The 20,663-nt window shown below is 40.1% G+C and overlaps 4 protein-coding genes across 6 annotated transcripts in view; 2 read left to right on the forward strand and 2 right to left on the reverse strand.

Annotated features, from left to right (window-relative positions):
* LOC119491845 (ataxin-1-like) overlaps window positions 1-11,942 on the reverse strand; it is a 45,667-nt gene extending 33,725 nt beyond the window's left edge. For 2 of the 3 annotated variants that reach the window (XM_037776131.1, XM_037776361.1), the window contains exons 1-2: window positions 11,814-11,942; window positions 10,510-10,660 (exon numbers count right to left, since the gene is read on the reverse strand). The gene's annotated coding sequence lies outside the window, so the exon portion shown is untranslated. Of the gene's footprint in view, window positions 1-10,509; window positions 10,664-11,813 lie in introns of those variants that run through there. The other variant, XM_037776204.1, reaches the window with a different exon arrangement.
* LOC119492355 (inositol hexakisphosphate kinase 2-like) overlaps window positions 1-20,663 on the forward strand; it is a 1,011,171-nt gene that overhangs the window by 270,269 nt on the left and 720,239 nt on the right. The gene's annotated exons all lie outside the window — the stretch shown is intronic.
* cdh27 (cadherin 27) lies at window positions 79-16,622 on the forward strand. Its single transcript, XM_037774821.1, has 17 exons — window positions 79-1,162; window positions 3,451-3,573; window positions 3,860-4,009; window positions 4,714-4,855; window positions 4,950-5,113; window positions 6,540-6,671; window positions 7,873-8,055; window positions 8,187-8,494; window positions 8,772-8,914; window positions 13,087-13,311; window positions 13,395-13,616; window positions 13,718-13,839; window positions 13,933-14,031; window positions 14,588-14,674; window positions 14,767-14,814; window positions 15,708-15,794; window positions 15,904-16,622. Exons 1-17 carry the CDS (start codon window positions 1,142-1,144, stop codon window positions 16,105-16,107), a joined length of 2,460 nt encoding a protein of 819 aa, XP_037630749.1. The 5' UTR covers window positions 79-1,141; the 3' UTR covers window positions 16,108-16,622.
* On the reverse strand, window positions 16,203-20,153 carry LOC119492796 (protein LSM14 homolog B-B-like). The gene is made up of 8 exons (XM_037777593.1): window positions 19,929-20,153; window positions 19,616-19,779; window positions 18,720-18,849; window positions 18,401-18,595; window positions 17,911-17,988; window positions 17,530-17,673; window positions 17,305-17,434; window positions 16,203-16,814 (listed from the first exon to the last, which is right to left on the reverse strand). The coding sequence occupies exons 1-8, from the start codon at window positions 20,110-20,112 to the stop codon at window positions 16,658-16,660; spliced, it is 1,182 nt and encodes a 393-aa protein (XP_037633521.1). The 5' UTR covers window positions 20,113-20,153; the 3' UTR covers window positions 16,203-16,657.

The following is a 20,663-nucleotide window of genomic DNA, read 5'->3' on the forward strand; positions in this document are numbered from 1 at the left end:
GGTACCAATGGATGTATTAGGTTTTCTAGTTTCATATGATGCCAGTATCTTAACTCTAGCTTTAAAAATGAGCCCGCTACAACCTTCAAGAAAGTTCAATTGTGTTAACGTGTGATACCAACGCACAAAGCACCCTTTAGAGTCTGTATGAAACACTGGGCATTCCATTAACTACAATGTAAACCCATCCGCGGCAACAGTAAACACTCAGAGAAAGGGCTCCGGGAGTGTGGTGACGTAGTCTAAGGCCCTGACACACCAAGTCGACGGTTGGCCGTCGGTGATAGGGGTGTAAGAAAGTAACGAAAATATCTAATATCGCGATGTTATGTTTTGTGATACTGTTTCAATTCTCAAAAACACTGTTGATTTTTAATTAATAGTTTACAAGCAAAGATCAACTCAGTCAATACTTTTTTTTCATTTGCAAAGATATGCACCATCTCAGTGTATGTGCCCTCTCAAAGTAACAAAGTTACTCAGATTTCATGCATATGGTGATGTGTTCTTTATACTATGACAGTTTTCAGTTTTAAAATCGCAATATATTGAATCGTAACCCCTGTATCATGATACGTATTTCAGCACCAGATTCTTGCCAATACACAGCCCTAGTGTATAAGGCAGCCGAGAAGTGGCGCCAGGAGGTATGACAAAGCCTCTGTATGTGACAAGTTTGGATGAGAACGTGTTGGATGCTACATCCAGAACCTGTAAGGCAGCCTCATAAAAAGCCTATTTTTATGTGCTGAGACCATAAAATGTTGAATTACAAGAATCAAATATAGAAAGAGTGAAAAGACATCGTGTACTTCATCTGTCTTTTTGCAGGATAGATGGTTGTTGTGTCCCAGTAACTATAAAGCAGAGTTTCAAACATCCCATCACTGCAAGCATTGCTCAATTCTGAAGAAAACCTCATGAGCAAACAATGACGTGTCAAGGGCTATAGACTGAATGTTGGCAGAATAAACACACACACACACACACAAACACACATACATACACTCTGCAACCTGTGATTACTATTCTTCATGTGTGTGGGTGTGAAAAGGAGAGAGGGCAGGGTCTTGTCTTCCTTTACTCAAATGTCAGACAAGCCAAACAGTCTTCAAACACTTGGGTGAACTGAACAGGCATCATGCTCTGCTTCCTCCTTCTGGTACGTAACAAAGCCAACTTTAAATCTTTCTGAAATTACTTCAATTCAATTTTAACGCCATTATTTAATTTTTATAGATGTCAATTTCTGATTGAATTCAGTATTACTTAAAAATAAATATCTATTTTTTCTTTATTTGGGAATGAAAGTATGATTGATTTTAAATTATGCAATAAGGTTGCACGATTCTGATTTTGATTATCAGTTAATATTATCTCCCATCACTTTGCTGGTGTGTACATTCATGTTTCCCTATAGGTCAATTTCTTCCCACAGAAGCGTTTAAATCAGTGATTATAAAAGTGAGGTCGGGGGACCCCCAGGGGGCCGTGTTACTCTGTTAAAGGGGTCCTCGAAATAATTTGCTATAAACTATAAAATTGTGCTGTACAATTAAAAAGTGCATATCTGCAGATGGGGACCATTTGCACCACTAAAACAAGCATATTGTGTCCGTTACCCCCCAACCACGTTAGCTTTGGGCCAGAAACTCTGATATGTTTGTGACACACAGCAATAAGTTCATTATTATAAAGTTGAAGCACTAACTGAAAGTCAGCTTTAGACTGGTAAGTTTAAATATCCGTATTTACTAGGACTACATGTATGCCAGCCTTGCTATTGTTCATTTTCTGAAAGCTTTTCAGATCAATGATTGCAATTTGAATAAAATGACCCTCTGTTTAAAAGTTATATAAGTCGTGTTAACATTCAATAACATTGCAAATTTCCCCACTCTGGGACTAATAAAGGATTATTTAATCTTATCTTAAAAGGAGCAGTGTGTACTATTTTGGGGGATCTATTAGCAGAAATGGAATATAATATTCATAACTATGTTTTCATTAGCGTATAATCACCTGAAACTAAGAATGGTTGTGTTTTCATTAGCTTAGAATGAGCCCTTCATATCCACATAGGGAGCGGGTCCTCTACATGGAGTCCGCCATGTTGCTGCACTATGTTTTCAGTGCCGTCTGACTTCAGTTGCTCCTATAGTAGTGTTATTATGGTAAGGATGGCCTCTGAGCGAGATGAACGCCATTACCACGGTTTTGCACTCGGCGGCTCAGGTTAGCCTTTCCAGTCTTGGAAAAGGGAGGAGTGAGCAGAGGGGTACTCAGTTGGTTGCAATCTGCAACCACACCACTAGATGTCGCCAAATCCTACACACTGTACCTTTAACTTGATTCAAATTAAAATGTGTTTTTGTTTATCACTACGAAACAAGTCTGGAGCATTTAGGTTGAACAATTTAAGAATACAAATAGTTCCAATGACATTTAAGGAATGTCCCCCCCCTCAGGTGAATAAATAGGTAGACACGGGCGCTTGTCAGCATGGAAACGGCCTCTGTGCTCTACTGTATCCTGTCGGTACAACTGTATTTTATTAAAATATATCTTGTTTATAGGCTACATATCTACAGACTATCATAATAGGCACGGGAAGTGCATTATTATCATACTGTTGGAGATGTGACGGTGTTTTTGTTCCGCTGCTTTGCGCAGAGTTGACACCCGACCGCCCGCCTGCCTGTTCTCTGTCCTCCCCGGCTCTCTGGAGCACTGTACCCCGCGGTTGTCTGGCAAAAGCAGCGGTGCCAGCGCCGGGTACAATAATCTTTTATTTTGATGTTAATACAATGTACCAGAATTCACGAATATGTAGGGTATTACTGCTGACATTCATGTAATATTACGTCACAACGGCTGCTGTGTTAGCCGTGTGTTTATGACGTTATTTGCATATAGAGTGGGGAAGTGAGATCAGATCACAAGTGGCCACTGAAGACGCATTTGGAGACGCATTTTAATGCCAGGTGTGAACAGACGTACTTAAAGCTGTCCACTTGTGATCCGATCACTGAAGGCGCATGTTAATAAGAGGTCTGAACAGGGCTTAAGAGCACAAATGGTAGTACGCATAATGCTTAATCGGTGTTATGATTAAAAGGAGGTCCTTGGAAGATTCTCTCCCCTGTAAATGGACCCTGGCCCCAAAAAGTTGGAGAACCCCTGGTTTAAATAAATCAGTGGTGTAAAATGTACCTCTTTAATGCAAAGTGCAAAGTACAGTATCCCACTGTGATACTATTGTTTCTGTGGAAATGCCTGTGGTTACACTTCTGAACTGGTTCACCAACTTTGCAGCACGAGTCTTAAACAAATTCATTCCCGAGTGTACAGACGACTATAAATTATGAGCTGTCGCCTCAAACAAACAGTCCTACTTTGCATACTATGAGTTTCATTGTGAAGACTTCAGGCTGGCGGTTTGTCTTCCAGGTTTTTTATTCGTCGAGTGCAACATGCTCAGAGCTGCTGAGCCGTCACAGGAGGACTTGGATCATTGACTCCTTCACTATAGAGGAGGGGCATCCAGGACCCTTTCCTTATGAGCTGGGCAAGGTGAGAAAACCACCAGTCAGAAAAACAGTTTGCATTATTCATTTTCAAAGTCAAATACAAAATGTTATCAATTGATAAACCTATCGATCGAACCAAACATTACCATTTGTGTGCAAAGCTCTTAGGACAATCAATGCTTTAATAAGTTGTCTTTATCTGTCTGTAATGAGCTTTATCTTGACACATCATTTCCATCAATCTTCTATCCAAATTTTTTTTCACCATGAAAACACATAAATAACAAATACAAAGTCTCAATTGTAAAGAGTTTGGTGTTGTGTTGTAGATAAATATAGAGCGGAGCTATCGAGTATACTTTGACCTCTATGGGGAAGGAGTGGATGAGGAGCCAAAGGGAGTTCTCTCCATTCATAAAGAGTCTGGCACCATGTCGGTCCACCGGGCCGTGGACCACGAGGAGAACACACTGCTTAAGGTTAGACTCACATATCACATACCAACTAGTCAACCACTTCTTTATCTGTGCTGCTGTAGAGTTCTACACACTGATTAGGGATGCACAATCATATAGTTATTGGTATTGGAATGAATTAACACATTGGAAAGTGCTCTGACTCTAACTAGGGATGTAAGAAAATATCAATACACTTGAGTATCACGATATTATGTTTTGTGAGACCGCATCGATTCTCAAAAACAATATTGATTTTTGATTAATAGTTTACAAGCAAAGATATATGGCAGACAGTGGGTCAGATTGCACAAAAAGTATAATGTTGGATGTTACAGGGATGGTTATACATGCAAATGCAGATCCCACTGTTCTGACTCCATAAAAAAGTAAACTTTTTTTAGTTTAGATTTTATGCATATAGAGGTGTGTTCTTATATTATGATAGTTTTTCCAAAAATTAAATTTAAAAATCGCAATATATCGCAATGTATTGAATCGTTACCCCTGTATCATGATACATATCGTGAGACCAGATTCTTGCCAATAACACTATCAATTCATTTCTAGGGCCTGTAACTGCAGCTCATACAAGCGTGACTCCTCACAGTGGAGTTGCACACTAAAATCTTGTTTTACTCAATCTCATATTAAAATATCCAACAATTCAATCACATTGTTTTTCTTTACATTGCGACTAACTTTGAGTCATATATCTCAATCTATAGCTGAGATTTGAGGCCAAAAAGACAGATTTGTCGCTTGACACCAAATTGGGAGTTGAAATCTCCATATTGGACATCAACGACAACCCACCGCGCTTTCAGAGGGATCTGTATGAAATCAGCGTTGACGAGGGAACCACACAAGGTAAAGAATAAAATGAAGAATATACCTCTAAAGAATATGTCCCCCCCCTCTCAATGGCTATTAAGTATACTCCTTTCTTTTCATGTCTCAACAGGCTCCCGTCTCCTGACTGTGGTAGCCTATGACAGAGACCAGCAAGGGACGCCAAACTCAACATTTCACTATGAAATCAAGTCTGTGTCTCCAAACCCTCCAGACACGGAGTTCACCATCGACGAGTCCGGAACAATCTCATTCAAAGGATGTTTGGATAATGAGGCAAGTGTCAGCCTGTACAATACACACTGTACTGTAAATCAAATTATAGAAGCATTTCCTGTTCTGCTGGGTCTTCACCTGATTAGAGACTGTAGAATATGACATGTGGTATTTATGCATGTGTGTACTGTACATCATGCTGGCGTTGAGCACTGTCTGATTACATGTTAAGTATGTTAAAAAACACACCTACAGGGCTCAACGCTAACTTTTAAAATGTGGTTGTCAGACCATTTTAGTCACCTTATATTTTGAGTAGTTAAGATACTATGTAATTATGCGTCAGCTTAATAATGACAATATGTACATGTCATGTGTATGTTGTAATAATGCTTTGCAGTATAATTTTCCATCCAGCTCAAAGGGGTACTTCGCCTCACAAATTTCCTTTTTGTTTTTTATTCAGGTTCATCTAGTTCTTTGTCAGTTGAATCTAGGGCTGCAACTAACGATTATTTTCATTGTCAATTATTTTCTCGATTAATCGATTAGTTGTTTGGTCTATAAAATGTCAGAAAATGGTGAAAAATGTTTATCAGTGTTTCCCAAAGCCCAAGATGACGTCCTCAAATGTCTTGTTTTTGTCCACAACTCAAAGATATTCAGTTTACTGTCATAGAGGAGTAAAGAAACCAGAAAATATTCACATTTAAGAAGCTGAAATCAGAGAATTTTGACATTTTTTTCTTAAAAAATTACTCAAACCGCTTAATTGATAATCTAAATAGTTGCCGATTAATTTAATAGTTGACAAGTAATCGATTAATCATTGCAGATATAGTTGAATCAATTTTTACATTAATTTCTGATGTTGATAGGTTAGTTGAAATTTTCAACCCACAGCCAAACAACTTAATTTGCTTCACCATTTTCTCTAAAACAGATGCCTGTGCCCATGCGAGTAAACACACCAACACACTCACAGCGTTGTCACGTATTAACTGTAACAGCAATATTTAAATATCACTAATGCAACAAATATTAAAAATGTATTTATTCTGGGGTGCTTGTTTGCTGTTTGCTCTGCCTATTTGTTACATGTTAAGTGGTTGCCACTGATGGCAACCAAAGGCCAAGAATTGGATGCCAATTACTCAAAATGGTGACCTGGAGACCCTTACTGTCAAGCCCTGCACTTACCGTACATGAAGCAGGGTAAAGAGTAATCTAATTTAGTATCTATATATGTCAGTGACTGGATAATATTGCTATTTATATTTCATATTTAATGGATATATTCATATAAAAAAGGGTATACCTGCAACAAAACAAACTTTAGAACAATATTGATTGTGCAAAATGATCAAGCGTCTTTTTGAGGATACACTTATCATTATAGAATAAAAATTTTTACCATGACTGGATTAGTAACCCGGCTCTGTATACTGATAATCTAATCTAATTATTGTTGCTTGCTTTTGTTAAGGTGGCTGAAATGTTCACAGTGGTGGTGGAGGCCAAGGACCACGGTGACGTAGTCAGTCTGTCCAGCTCAACCACTGTTGTCATCCACGTCCAGGACGGCAACAACAACCTCCCGACCATCAGCGGACAAACAGTAAGCAGTTGTCGTGACAACATCCCAGTGCTTTCTGCACACAGTCCGTCATGCTTTTACACACACATGCAGTAATCACACCTTTAATCTATGAGGCTGATGTAGTTAGCACGTGTTAGATGTGACACACTGCTGTTGTTATTTGAAAATATGACAGGAAATAATGTTTTAGTCAAAACATTAATCTTTGAAATTCTACAATGATACGTATAAGGGGCCAAATATTTTTGTTTTTGTTTAAAACCTATTTTCAATTACTGTAGGAAAATAAAATCAGATATTAACTTTTTTAATGTATAATTGTCCATAGGGATGAAACCAAAACAAGCAAATAAACATACAAAAATCTGAGAAATGGGTAAGTAGAAATAAAGAAAGGAGAGAAAAGGTCAATAGATAATAAATGGATGAGGAATCCATGTAGAGCTGCAACGATTAATTGATTAATCAATTAATTGTCAATGATTAATGGGTTTGAATAATGTTTTAAGAAAAAAAAACATCAAAATTCTCTGATTCTAACTTCTTAAATGTGACTATTTTCTGGTTTCTTTACTCCTCTATGAAAGTAAACTGAAATTCTTTGAGTTCTGGACAAAATAAGACATTTGAGGACGTCATCTTGGGCTTTGGGAAACACTGATCGACATTTTTCACCATTTTATAGAACAAACAATTAATCGATTAATCAAGAAAATAATCAACAGATTAATCGACGATGAAAATAATCGGTAGTTGCAGCACTAAATCTATGCTGTCAAGAGTTACATAATGACTTTACAAAAACATAATTACTTTTTCAGTTTCACTTTACAATACAATGTAATTATTTTTAATAAGTGGATGCAATGTTTTTTAAATGTTTTTGTCAGTAATGTAATTTTACATAGGTATATACGTAACCCCTGAATATATGACCCTGAAAATATTTTTTTAAGAAAAGAAAACTGCAGGTTATTAAAAGGAATATTCAACCACTTTCAGTGCTATGTTTATCCAGTTAATGTTACACATGTAAAACGTCATATCAGCTCTACAAGTGAATAAACCACAGCATAATCGACTCTTGGCACTTCCAAGTAATCGTAGGTGAAAAATGTAGGCCACACTTATTAATTCAGGGTGTGTACATACGCGATACTACCAGTAAGAAGCAGATTTTCTTTTCCGTTTACCTCTGCCCTTCTGTTTCATGCAACAGGGCTCTGGCAAAGTAAAAGAAGAGGAGACCGGGACCTCTCCTCTGCGGCTGCATGCGACGGACGAAGACACCCCAAACAGCCCGGCATGGAGAGCCAAATACAGCATCCAGGGTGACGAGGGAGAGCACTTCAAAATAGAGACAGACCCAGAAACAAATGATGGAATCCTGACAGTCATAAAAGTAGGTGATGTTTAACTGCATGCTTTACATACAGCAACACCCACCTCTGGTCGGATATGTAATTTACACACGCCTGTACGTCTGTACATGTAATAAATGAACAATAAAAGATAACTACTATGTGATTTCAGCCTTTAGACTTTGAGGAGGAAGCACAGAGGGAGCTGAACATCTCAGTGGAAAATGAGGCGCCGTACTTCTCCTGTAAAGTGAAAGAGAGGACGCCCTCGGGCCTCTGGGAAGTTGACACCAGTAACGGTGGTGATGATCCTCATCCTCACTCTGTAAAAGTCCTTATCGAAGTTGAGGATACCAACGACCCCCCGCGGTTCGGCGTGGCTGTCAAAGACGCCATGCTGGAGGAGAACGCACCCACTGGGACCTGGGTAGACAAAGTGACCGCCGTGGATCCCGACTCCACTCACGCAAGAGATTTTGTGTAAGTGGGATGTTTATTACATTCACCATGGTCTGTTTGTCAGCAGGATTACGGGGAAAAAAACTTCTGCCCCGGTTTTCATGCAACTTGGTGGAAGGGCCAAGAAAGAACCCATTAAATGTTGGAGCAGATCCAAATCACGGGGCAGATACACATTATTTTTCACTTATGGAAACGGCCTTGGTGCGGGTCTGTGCTCTCCAAGTGCCCTAGTTCCATTACTTTTGAGCTCTTATCTGGAACCTCCTACACTAAAGCAAATTGTATTTGTCCACAGGTACAAGGTAGGAAATGATCCTGCTGGCTGGGTGACGGTGGATCCCCTCACAGGAAACATCACAACAGTCACAACACCAGACAGAGAATCTCCTCATGTCGTTAACGGTGTCTACACCATCTTACTGCATGCAGTGGAACACGGTAAAACTCAAAGTGATACTGACAAGCACTGACACAAACAACCGATTATTATTAGATTTCTATGACCAAAAATATTTCATAGACTGTGTATAAAGTGGACGTCACCCATTGCCAATGATTTGTGGACTACGGTTTTAAAGCCTTGAGTTCGGCATTTTGGTCGTCACAATCTTGGTATTTGGCTGTCATCAGTTTGTTTTTTTGCAACCAGGAGTGACATGAGAGGGTGGAGCTAAGTACAAACGAACGCTGAATAAGACATTTTTAGGCGACCAAAATGTTCTAATTAACTTTCATGAACTGAAACACACTGTGAAAGGGTTAAAGTTGTAAGACGAAAACACACACAACTCTCAAACTGGACAACGCCGTTGTAGCGACCTGTAAATCAGAAGGTAGCCATGCCCTAAAGCATCCCCTGCTTTATGGTCTATTTGACTCTAAATGGGACCATAATTTACTAAATGAACATCATGCTGTATTGAAGAAGACTTGAAACTAGCGATTGAGACCATAAACTCATGTTTACAATGTTTACTGAGGTAATAAATCAAGTGAGAAGTAGGTTCATTTCTCATAGACTTCTATACAATCAGACTTCTTTTAGCCACCAGAGGAGTCGCCCCCTGCTGGCTGTTAGAAAGAATGCAAGTTTAAGGCACTTCCTCACTGGCTTCACTTCTCAGACCCGGAGGTTGCCCACTGTTTGTGACACTATTTGTAGGGATGGCAATATGCATCTGCCGGTCAGTTGATCAGTCGGTCGGTCCACCAACAATCCTAATGACTTCGTTGATCCCCTGACTTTTCAAAGTTTTCACTTATTCTGTGAAATATCTCAAAATCTGCTGGACTGATTCACACAAAATGTGGTACAGACATGAATGTTTCCCAGATGATGAACCCCAGAGGTGGAAAAAGTAGTAGACTACTAGAATAGCCTACTAGAATATTGTGCTCACATAAAAGTACTGTTACTTTAAAGAAAATTTACTCAAGTAAAAGTAAAGGTACTTGTGTAAAAATGTACTTATGTAAAAGTAAAAAGTAGGTAGATTAAAATGTACTGGCGGTGAAGATATATAATACTACTATTAAATTAAAGAACATCTTTAGGCTACAACATAGATTGCATTGAAAGTCAACTTATACACACGTGGAACAACATCAGCAACAAAACCCCTATATGACCAAACCAACAGACAGGCACACTGCAGTCTGATTATCAATAATAACCAACTGCCTTCCTCAGTGTAGCCTCACAAGAATAAACCAGAAAAGAGACTCAACTCAGACAATTAAACAAAACTGATCGACAATAGGCTAAATAAAACAAGCTATGGACACAACTGCATCTGAAACTTCCTTTGGAATAAACAACAGTAGATAAAATACCAGCAAAGCAGACAACGTGGAAATGTACAAACAAACAATATAAACTTCATACTGGCTGCAGGCAAAAACACACATATTACAGCAGAGGAGAGACTGCACAGTTTTCACCATATTTCTATGGTTTTTAAACACGTTGCTAGGCAACCAAGTGGTTATGGAGTTCCCATCTGTAGAGTTCAACAGTGTGTTGTTGTACTCACCATTCTGCCAGCGAAGTCCTCCCCAATCTGCTGCAGGTTCAACTTCTCAAAGCACAACATAACCAGTCCACTCGGTCTCTCCGTCCCAGTATAACCAGTCCACACAGCACCTCTGGTCTCACTGCACTCCTCAAATTCAAAACGTTCTGAGCTGAATGGCGCACTGACCAGAAATGACAATCGCAACATTTCACCGCGGCTCGCTACACGCCAAAATATCTTCTTCTTCTTCGGGGTTTTACGGCAGCTGGCATCCTTTGTGTTGCATTGCTGCCTCCTTCAGGTTTTACCCGTCAACTACCCGCCAAAATATCTGCCTGCTTTGTTGATGAAGAATACACAGAAAACTAAAGCAAAGTGGAAATTACGTTTCGAATGTCGTCGCCTACGCCTACGATGTGTCCTTCTGTTGGCTGAAAATGCAATGGTATGTTTACGTATTGTTATATTCTGTTATCTAAGTATGTTTAAATAGTGGTCGTGGTCCCGCCCCTTCCGCTACGTAGCCAAGACGGCGACAATTGAGTGTGGAAAGTGTCCAGCATTCCACACTCAACGATTTGACCGTTTTGAGTACAACATCCGGGTACTTTGAGTGCACTGCATTTTGCCGTACTTCCCAGTGTGAACGCACTTATGCACTCAAATAGTAAGTGTAAGTACAGAAGTACGCGGATTGGAACACACTCTTAGTATATTTGGAGTACGTTATTGCTCAACACAGGCCATTTCGGAAGTATATCACAATGGTATATAAATAATTTTGTTTTACTTTTTTACTGCACTTTTTAGGCGGACGTTTTACTGGTGTCCGGTAGTCGCTTTCAGTCCAAAATGGCGGAGGCGTAGCACTGTTGCTGGGCGCTGATGTTGCAATGGAACGAATAATTGACTTTCACTTCTGGAGAATCCATCAGCATGTTAGCATTTAGCATCACATGTTAGCATTTAGCATCACATGTTAGCATTTAGCATCACATGTTAGCATCTAGCATCACATGTTAGCATTTAGCATCACATGTTAGCATTTAGCATCACATGTTAGCATCACATGTTAGCATTTAGCATCACATGTTAGCATTTAGCATTTAGCATCACATGTTAGCATTTAGCATCACATGTTAGCATTTAGCATCACATGTTAGCATCACATGTTAGCATTTAGCATCACATGTTAGCATTTAGCATCACATGTTAGCATTTAGCATCACATGTTAGCATTTAGCATTTAGCATCACATGTTGCCAGACCCAGCATAACGTTCCTCCTGCTGTCAGTCACGAGCATCGTGGTGTGTCACTTACTTGCCGGTTGATACAACATTGTTTAACTATACTGAGGTACAATAATGATAATTATAAGAACACATATCTGATCCTTAATCTGTGCTCTAAGAGGCCTCAGGCGGTGAAGTTGAACTCGGCGGACCGTTAAAGCAAACGTTGATGACGTCAACGGTCGTTTCCGGAGCACCTGCAGCTTCTTCTCTGCTGCCTGTGTTGCCAGATTTGGCTGATTTCCGCCCATTTCGACTTCTTTTGATTAAGTTGCTGGGAGAATACTAGTGTTTATGGAGGACCACAAGAGTCACGTCAATAGTAATAAAACATATAAGATAAGATAAGATCAGATATTCCTTTATTAGTCCTGCAGTAGGGAAATTTGCAGTGTACAGCAGCAAAGAGGATAATGCAAAAAACAAGATGCATCAGCTAACACAGTAAAAAAGAGCTAAACTAAGTGTAACAAAATATGAACTGTTTAAATAGAAGGAAGTATAAAAATAGGAGCAGTATATACAGTATTGACAATAAACAGACTATTAACAAAATTGCACAAGTGGAAAATGATATTGCACAGTGAGAATGAAATAAATTCCACCTGGAAATATCAGGATAATTGATTAAAAATATCAGGTTAATTGATTAATAACGAATTGTACAATAAAAAATAGATATAATAATTGATAAATATGTTGATAAATTGATTATTAATCTATGAATACATGGATTAAATTACAAAGTAATTCATAATTTGACATTTTATAATGGGCAATACAAATAATAATTATAAAAAGAATTTACAAATATGAATCAATCAATAAATATTTCAAATTAAAAAGGAATTTACAAAAACACCATAAAATAGTCAAAAAGTACATTATTTAAGAATACATTAATGAATTCATAAATAAATGTAATTTAAAATTTTGTTTGAAAATGCAGTTTGAAAAGAGAAATAATACGTGTTTTTTTAAAATCCCATTTTAATTAGAACTATTTATTGATGGATTACTATTTCATTTCATATAATGTGAACATATGAAATTAAGTAGATCCCTCCTCTGTTGCTCTTCCTGAGGTTTCTTCCATTTTCTTTTTTTTCCCTGTTAAAAGAGGTTTTTTTGTGGGGTCCTCAGGGTAGTACTGTAAAGGACAGAGGGTGTCGTATCCTGTACAGATTGTAAAGCCCCCTGAGGCAAATTTGTGATTTGGGGCTATACAAATAAAATTGACTTGACTTGACTTAACATCATGCATGGCTGTAGACTTATTATTGTTTTTCTGTCTTGCCCAGGAGAGCCACCATTGACAGGCACAGCCACACTGAACATCCTCGTGATTGACCAGAACGACAACGTGCCTCAGCCGACGGCGGACTACGTCGATGTGTGTGTGTCTGACGGCCCCACCACCACTAACATCACAGCCTTTGACCTGGATGGAAATCCTTTTGGAGGGCCTTTCACATTTGAACTGCTGGGGGATGTTGACGGGAAATGGAAACTGAATCCCTCATATGGTACAAACAGCTATGATATGTAGTGAAATATTTGGCCAAATAAAAAAAACCAAAACATTTAACATTGTGATTATTTCTCACAGGATACACAGCTGGCCTGGTGAAGGATCCCAGTGTGTATGCTGGCACACACACCATTGACCTGAAGATCTCTGACATGCAGGGAGAGTTTGGTGTTTACAACGTCAGCGTGGCCGTGTGCGACTGCTCTGTGACACCCAACTGCCGAAGCCACCAAGGCACCGCCACAACAGCTGCCTCTGGTGCTATAGGCGTTGCGTTCGCCTCACTGTTTTCACTCCTGTGTAAGAAACAGAATCATTGCCTTCTGTTGTAGTATCAGAGTATACCGTAATATGTATTCTTGATAACTCACTTCAAGTTGTCGTCTCCGTCTCACTGACAGGTCTGCTGCTGATGGCGGTCGTCATGACCTGCAAGAAGGAGTTCACCACATTGCAGGCCGGTGATTCCTCTGGAGAAACCCTCCTCGTGTCAAACATTGAGAAACCAGGAACAGACTGCAAGGTCACTGCTTGATACATTTGCAAACAAACCAGTGATACTTTCCCAGATTTGTTTACATGCAAATATCAGTAACTGTTTCTTTTCCCCTCCAAGCTATCTGCCAGTGTCCTGGCACTGTCCACTGATAAGATGCACCAGAACACATCTAATGGTCTGCATGATGGAATGCAACACAGCAAAGCTTCAACAAAGGTGGGTTAAGATGGAAAAGATATGAACAAACTGCTAAATTTGAAGTAGGTGTGTGTCTAATAATCTTCAGATTTTTATGAATTTCAATGAGGAGATTGTTTGTTGATAAATTAACAATAATTTATTACATGGTGCATGATAATATGAAAAGTGCAAAGTCTTCGGCAATTAGCCTCCATCGTTACGTAGTATATTAAAGTGGGTAGTGATGCTGTGGTGAGATTAGGTATATTCCCCCCCAGGACTCTAGACACTGGTGGGTTGCATTGGTTTGTACTGAAATGACAACTAATGGCAGCAGAGAGAACAATTTCAAAATTTGAAAGCAACGATATGATTGGCTCAGGGAGCTCGTGGCAGAATCTGGTTGGTTAACTCGGAGTGAAACGCCCGTAGTTAGCTGATAGAGTAAGAGCCGGTGAGACACAAAGATTTGTGAATGAATGAAAGTATAAAGAAGGTCTTCCTGACTGAACTTCTGCATAAGCTTCATGTGTGGACGTGTATACTGTATTTCAAATTAGAAGTTTATCACAGTTGCCCTTTCACTCAACAGGATACGGAGCAAAACGTCATCTACAAACACTTCAGAGATCACAGAAGGGAAAATGTTTCCTACCTATTCAATGAGAACTGGAACCAGGTAATATGCACTCATTAAAAGGTCAATGATAATCAGTCACAACTGTGCATTCAAATATTTTATGTTTCAATCCCTCTTTTCTCCAATTATAGACGACCTGGAATTCTCTCATAGCCAATGGCTGCCATCACACCCACCAGGTGGACCGTTGTTTGGTTTGTGCTCATCGTTACTTTGAGGCAGAAGCTGCACTTTCCAATACCAATACTACCATACTATTTAGTATGTCCCAATACATAGTATGTCAAATGCAGTATACCAAAAACACCAGGATATCCTACAACATCTGGTCGCATTTTGCAGTATGCAAGCTAGCATGCTTTTCTGGCTGTTCTAACCCACAATCCTCTGCACAGCGCATACATGAGCAAGAGGGTCAAAGGTCAAGGCACAATGTTATTTAGTAGTATATGGTGCCTTCAAATGAAACTTGTGAACTTGTGTTTACAACATGGGAAGTCGTGTACACAATATGCTTGGCGTTCAAGTGGTTAAGTCGTGAGAACATTGCTGCTAGGCAACGGCAATATTAACGTTACTGTCGGCTTCTAGAAGCTACAGAGGCTAACAATTTAGCAAGCAAGTGGGTAAATGTAAAGGCATAATAACATAGGAAAAAGATGAGGCCGTTGGGAGTATCAACATTTTCCTCTGACATATTATAAAATTACGAAGAATTACAATATACAACTAAAATTACAATATATTAACTTATGTACTGAAAAATTTACTTCCATGGCCTCCGCCATTTCTGACAACGTCAAACACGTCACAAGTCGTAAACTTGGAGCTCTCAGAAACTTTCCGCTTACAAGGTTGTGAATACCTCAAGAGGGAAGTGTTCATATGAACTCTTCTCATGAACACAGCAAACACGACCCCATTTGAAGGCACCATATGTCCCAATTGTGTGCATACTGCATGCAACAGTACGTACTTTGTAAAGGCCGCCCCTGTATGTACTAAAAGTAAAAAGAAAAAGTACGCATTTGGAACGCACCCTTAATCTTTATGTGAACTTGTTTTTGGACAGATTGACAATATGAGCACAATGAATTTCCTCTACAAAAGGAACTCAAGTTATGCAAGAGAAGCAGCTCTCCTGGCTTTGCTTCAAACGGTTGGTAGTACACTTACAGCATCAGGTCTACTCTGTGAAAGCATGCATGTGCCTGCAGCAGTAAAACAAGCACTGTATTTAGACTTTGATTTGTCCACTCCTCCTGCAGAGGCTCTCCTCTCTCCAGGAGACAGAGGGAGATCTAAACTATCCGCCTCACCTCTACGCAGATGAAGGGGACTCGGACGACCTCTCTGAGCTGGAGGACATAACCGTTTCTGACGACGATTCATTCCAGGAAGCGCTGAAGGACTTGGGCCTCAGGTTCAAGAAACTGGCTTCCATTTGCAAGCCACCACATGTACAAAACTGAACATTATGTACCAATATATTGAGCGTTGAAACAAATTTTTGAAACTACAAGCTTTGGTTTTAAGGGTGATGGATGTTAATGACAGATAAAAGTAATACTGTTAATCATATGTTATTTAATAGCAACTGTTACAAAGTCCTCCACAGTTTTCATTTTACAAGTAGGGGGAAAAAAATAAAGTACAGCTGTCCTCCAAAAGCTATTCGGAGTTACATTTGGACAGTTAAGCAGAAAAATGTCATATTTAGCAACAAAAAAAAAATTATGTGCCTGCTGGCCTGTTCAAAAGACAAATTCCACATTGCATTTTGCTAAACTGCCAATTAATAAATTTGCTTCTAGCATACAGCGGCTTGATTAAAGAAATTGCTCTCCCATTTCATATAATAAAGCTTCAAAAGTACAAATTCCCTAAAATTTGGGATGGAGGAAAAAAAAAAATCTTAGCTTCAAATGGGGAAAGAAGGGAGGTGCTTTTTAAATAAGTAGAAAACTACAATATTTACAGGAAATGTTAACAAAAAAAGACAAACCAAAAAAAGAAAAGCCTTCACACCCTTCCACTGCCAATTTTTGGGAGGGGCCGCTGCTCGGTGGAGCTCTGTCCTCTGCGTCCTCGGCCCCTGAAGCCTCGGCCTCTCAGGAAGCGGCCGGGCACTCCGAAAGTTTCCATGTTCATCTTTTTCTCCTCCGCCCAGGTGGTTCTCCTGAGGATGCACCAAGAAAACCCAGACTGAGTAACATGTTGGTGTTAAACTGTTAAGTGTGTTACTGTTCAGGAAATTAGCTCAGCTAAGGTTAAATGACAGTTATGGCAGTTACTGAGATTTACAGGATGTCAGTGAACATGTTTTAAGCTTAGACGCTGTAAAGCCTGTCTGTCAGTTGTCAGCTACCTATGACAGTGATTGGCGATGGATAGCGTGATTCTGATTGGAAGAGAATTAGAGAGGACGTCTTGTTGTGTTCGGGGAATAGAGTTAGATGTTAAGCAGGATGCTAGACGGAGAGCATACAGTAAAGGTTTTGTTGTTTTGGCGCTGGCTACGGCCTACAGTAGCCGGTGTACTAATAAAGTACAAGCGAAACTGGCCCTTGTCTCGTAGCCTTCTTACTGAGGGATGCTACAATATGTTAAAAATGACAAACCACTGAGGTAACACAAACAACAAAAGTTACATAATAATAAAGTTACACCTGGGCTTAAGGTCTGAGGAGATGTTGTCAAAGAAGCATTTGGCTCTGTCGTAGTATTTATCGCCGAGTGTGTCCTCCTCCTGTGTACCCTGGCTGTCCTGGGCCTCCCCCCCAGATTCCACCTTTTCAACTGCAAAAACAAAATGCATGCACCTTAAATTGCCGTATATACTGTACGACGTGCACTGCAACTGAAATGACCGATGTCCATTGAAATAAACATACCCACAACCTCCTTCGTGAGATCATCTTTAAACTGAGCATTTGCGGATTCAAAATCATAATCTGACTCAAACTGCAGGGTTGTGGCCTTGGTCGAGTTCTTCACCAGAAGCTGACCTCTGCTTCGATTCCTGGACCTGCGACTGCCTGCACGCGAGCACCAGAATGAGTTCAGACAAATACTACAAACACTGCAGTAAAACTAGTTTACCATCTACAACAGGTTCATCTGGTCTTGGATATTTCCATTTCTTTTAAACAAATGAGCATATAGGCGTTTACTTTGACAAAACTCCTGCTGTACTTCAGCAAAGTCACGACAAAACAAATATTCATTGGAATCCTTTCAGAAAGAAACAGAGTGTGTATATTTTATTTTAATACCTTGTTTTTCTCTTTGTTTCTGGTTCTCGGTGCTCTGGCCTTGAACCTTGGCTGCACTTGGCTGAGATGGTGCCCGACCTAAACATAAAAGAAATAAAATTAGAGCTGCAATTAACAATTATTTTTATCATCTGTTATTTTCTCGATTAGTTGTTTGGTCTATAAAATGGTGAAAAATGTCAATCAGTGTTTCCCAAAGCCCAAGATGACATCCTCAAATGTCTTGTTTTGTCCACAACTCAAAGATATTCAGTTTACTGTCATAGAGGAGTAAAGAAACCAGAAAATAGTCTCATTTAAGAAGCTGGAATCAGAGATTTGACTTAAAAAATAGTTGGCAATTAATTCAATAGTTGACAACTAACTGATAAATCGTTGCAGCTCTAAATTAAACGTCAAAGTTGCCCGTCTTCAGCTGGATTAAAAATTGAAGCAATGCAAGAAACAGGATTTCTCTTGTATGTTATGAGCCACTGTTCAGTTTTCTTACTGCTTGGTACGTTCTCCTTCTGAACCTGGCCGGAGCGCTGGGTTGGACGAGCAGGCTGTCTGCCTTGCGGCTGGGTTGGAGTCTTGGAGCCTCTTTTCTGGGCGGTGGCGGCGGCGCCTGCAGCCAAGGGCACGGTCTGGACGGCCTGCTCCACCATGGGAGCTCTTCTGGCGGGGATGCCGTGAAGTCCTGGTACTGAGGGAGCAAGAACAAACATGGTGGGGCTTGATCAACTGCAGATACATGTGAGAAACAGCCCACTGACATTCCATGATAGTGCTGGGGAAAAAAAGCTGAGAGTAAAGATGATTAAGTGAACCTAGGCCTAGTGCTGCATTGTACTGCTGGTTGAGTAGAGAAGTAGCAGCCAGCTGGTTGTAGGTGGGCATCATGTCTCTGTATGAACTCCAGCGTGGGTGATACGCAGCAGAGGAGTTGCCAAGGGATGACTGAAACAAAAAAAATAAGACAAAAAGGAGCTTGTTTTATCAATTGGGATTACTATTATTTTTGATTAAAGCAGTAGTGGGTAGATTTGGCGCAAAAATAATATTTAAAAAAACGGTCACTATATCCTGACAGTAATGTCTGTATCCTCCGGTGCTCCTAATGGCATCTAAAAGATTTCATAGGCCGGAGGAAAACAACCAATCAGAGCCGAGCTGGAGCCTGCCGTCTCTGAGCAGCTGGTCAAACTAACTAACTTTGCTCCGGCTGGTGGGCGGGGCTTGGTATTTCTTCAACTGATCTCAACATGGCTGCCGGGGCACAAACTTTCTCATTTTACAGCTAAACAGTACACTACAAGATGTTTCTGAAAACATCTGAGAAGAGAAATAGTCATTACAGTAACAGAATATTGATTCATATTTGATCAGCGCTGCCTAGTTTGACCGTTTCATCAGAGTTTGCGAGTGATTGCGAGCTGCATCCGTTGAATGAACAGCCAATAGGAACGCTCTCTCTCTGAAATGACCTGTGATTGGCCAAAGTCTCCCATCAAGGCCTTGACTTTTTAAAGCCTGAAAACAGAGCCATGAGGAGGTGCAGAAGTCTAGTTTTCTCTCAGAACACTTTTTTTGCAATATGCTGAAAGGTTATTATGGAATTTTTGGCCAATGATGCCAAAAATACTCTTCCTACTGCAGCTTTAATGCCAAATACTGAACATCTAGAAAAAGGAAGTGACTTTAAAAAGTCCAAATCTGCACTCACCTGTACAATAGCTGGGTCACGAGGCAGTCCATGGTGTTGTTTCGGTGGCTCGGACACAGTGATATCTTTAATGTCACTTCCTCTGAAGATTATGTATTCATAAATTTCATCTTTGGGAGGCGCTGGTCTGTCTGTGTGCCGGTCCTCTGTCCCATAGGATTTAACTGTTGGATTGGAATAAAAAAAAGTTACTTTTGTTTACACCCAGCATGCTGTTTACATTCATAAACAGACTTAAAGATCTGTGAACAACTTTAATGAAGAGATAGTTGTGAAAGAGAGACGCACGTGTCTCCTCGGCCTATCCTCCTACCTTTGGCTAACGCCACCGTGGACCTGTCGGTGTCGACGGACGACAGGATTCCTTCATACCGCATCTGAGCCTTGGATATCAAACTTATCTTACTGCCGATGTAAGGGGTTCCTCCTCCGGCACTCATGTTTGCAGCGGCTAAATCACAGAGCATCAAACCACAGCAGACAGCAACTAAGAGCATCAAACCACAGCAGCACACCAGACACCAGCTAATCAATCAGCTATGTGCGCAATCAGCGGACACCTGCGCGCTTTATAAGATAGCCAGTGACGCACCTCTCTGCTGATGCTCTTCACTGCGTGTTAAACAGGGTTAGTTCCTTTAGTCAGCCGGCGCACACCGCGAGAAACAAACACAAGTCTGTGATGTGCAGCCTTGTTATAACTGGATAACCTATTACCATGACAAGCACACCAAGACAGGACAGGCTATTAACAAACTGAGGAGACTGAGGGAGATTACAGTGGTGGCCAGTGGTTTAAAACAGTTGCTCTACTTGTATTTTACTCCCATGATGACAGAATTTATTTAAATGTCCCATATTATGCCCATTTTCAGGTTCATACTTGTATTTTGTGTTTCTACTAGAACATGTTCACATGCTGTGATGTTCAAAAAAACCTTTATTTTCCTCATACTGTCAGCCTGAATGTACCTGTATTCATGCTCTGTATGAAACGCTCCGTTTTAACTCATTTCAATGGAATTGCATTGCTAGGCAACAGTTTGGG

The sequence above is a fragment of the Sebastes umbrosus genome, chromosome 1 (assembly GCF_015220745.1).
Source record: "Sebastes umbrosus isolate fSebUmb1 chromosome 1, fSebUmb1.pri, whole genome shotgun sequence".
NCBI lineage: Eukaryota > Metazoa > Chordata > Actinopteri > Perciformes > Sebastidae > Sebastes > Sebastes umbrosus.

Coding starts and splice junctions, on each gene's coding strand:
- LOC119492796 (XM_037777593.1), bottom strand. CDS start 20,112: ATGCTCTTAGTTGCTGTCTGCTGTGGTTTGATGCTCTGTGATTTAGCC. Junction 19,780..19,928: donor CACGGTGGCGTTAGCCAAAG/GTAGGAGGATAG, acceptor CCAATCCAACAG/TTAAATCCTATGGGACAGAG. Junction 18,850..19,615: donor GTGACCCAGCTATTGTACAG/GTGAGTGCAGAT, acceptor TTTTTGTTTCAG/TCATCCCTTGGCAACTCCTC.
- cdh27 (XM_037774821.1), top strand. CDS start 1,142: ATGCTCTGCTTCCTCCTTCTG. Junction 1,163..3,450: donor TGCTCTGCTTCCTCCTTCTG/GTACGTAACAAA, acceptor TTTGTCTTCCAG/GTTTTTTATTCGTCGAGTGC. Junction 3,574..3,859: donor TTCCTTATGAGCTGGGCAAG/GTGAGAAAACCA, acceptor GTTGTGTTGTAG/ATAAATATAGAGCGGAGCTA.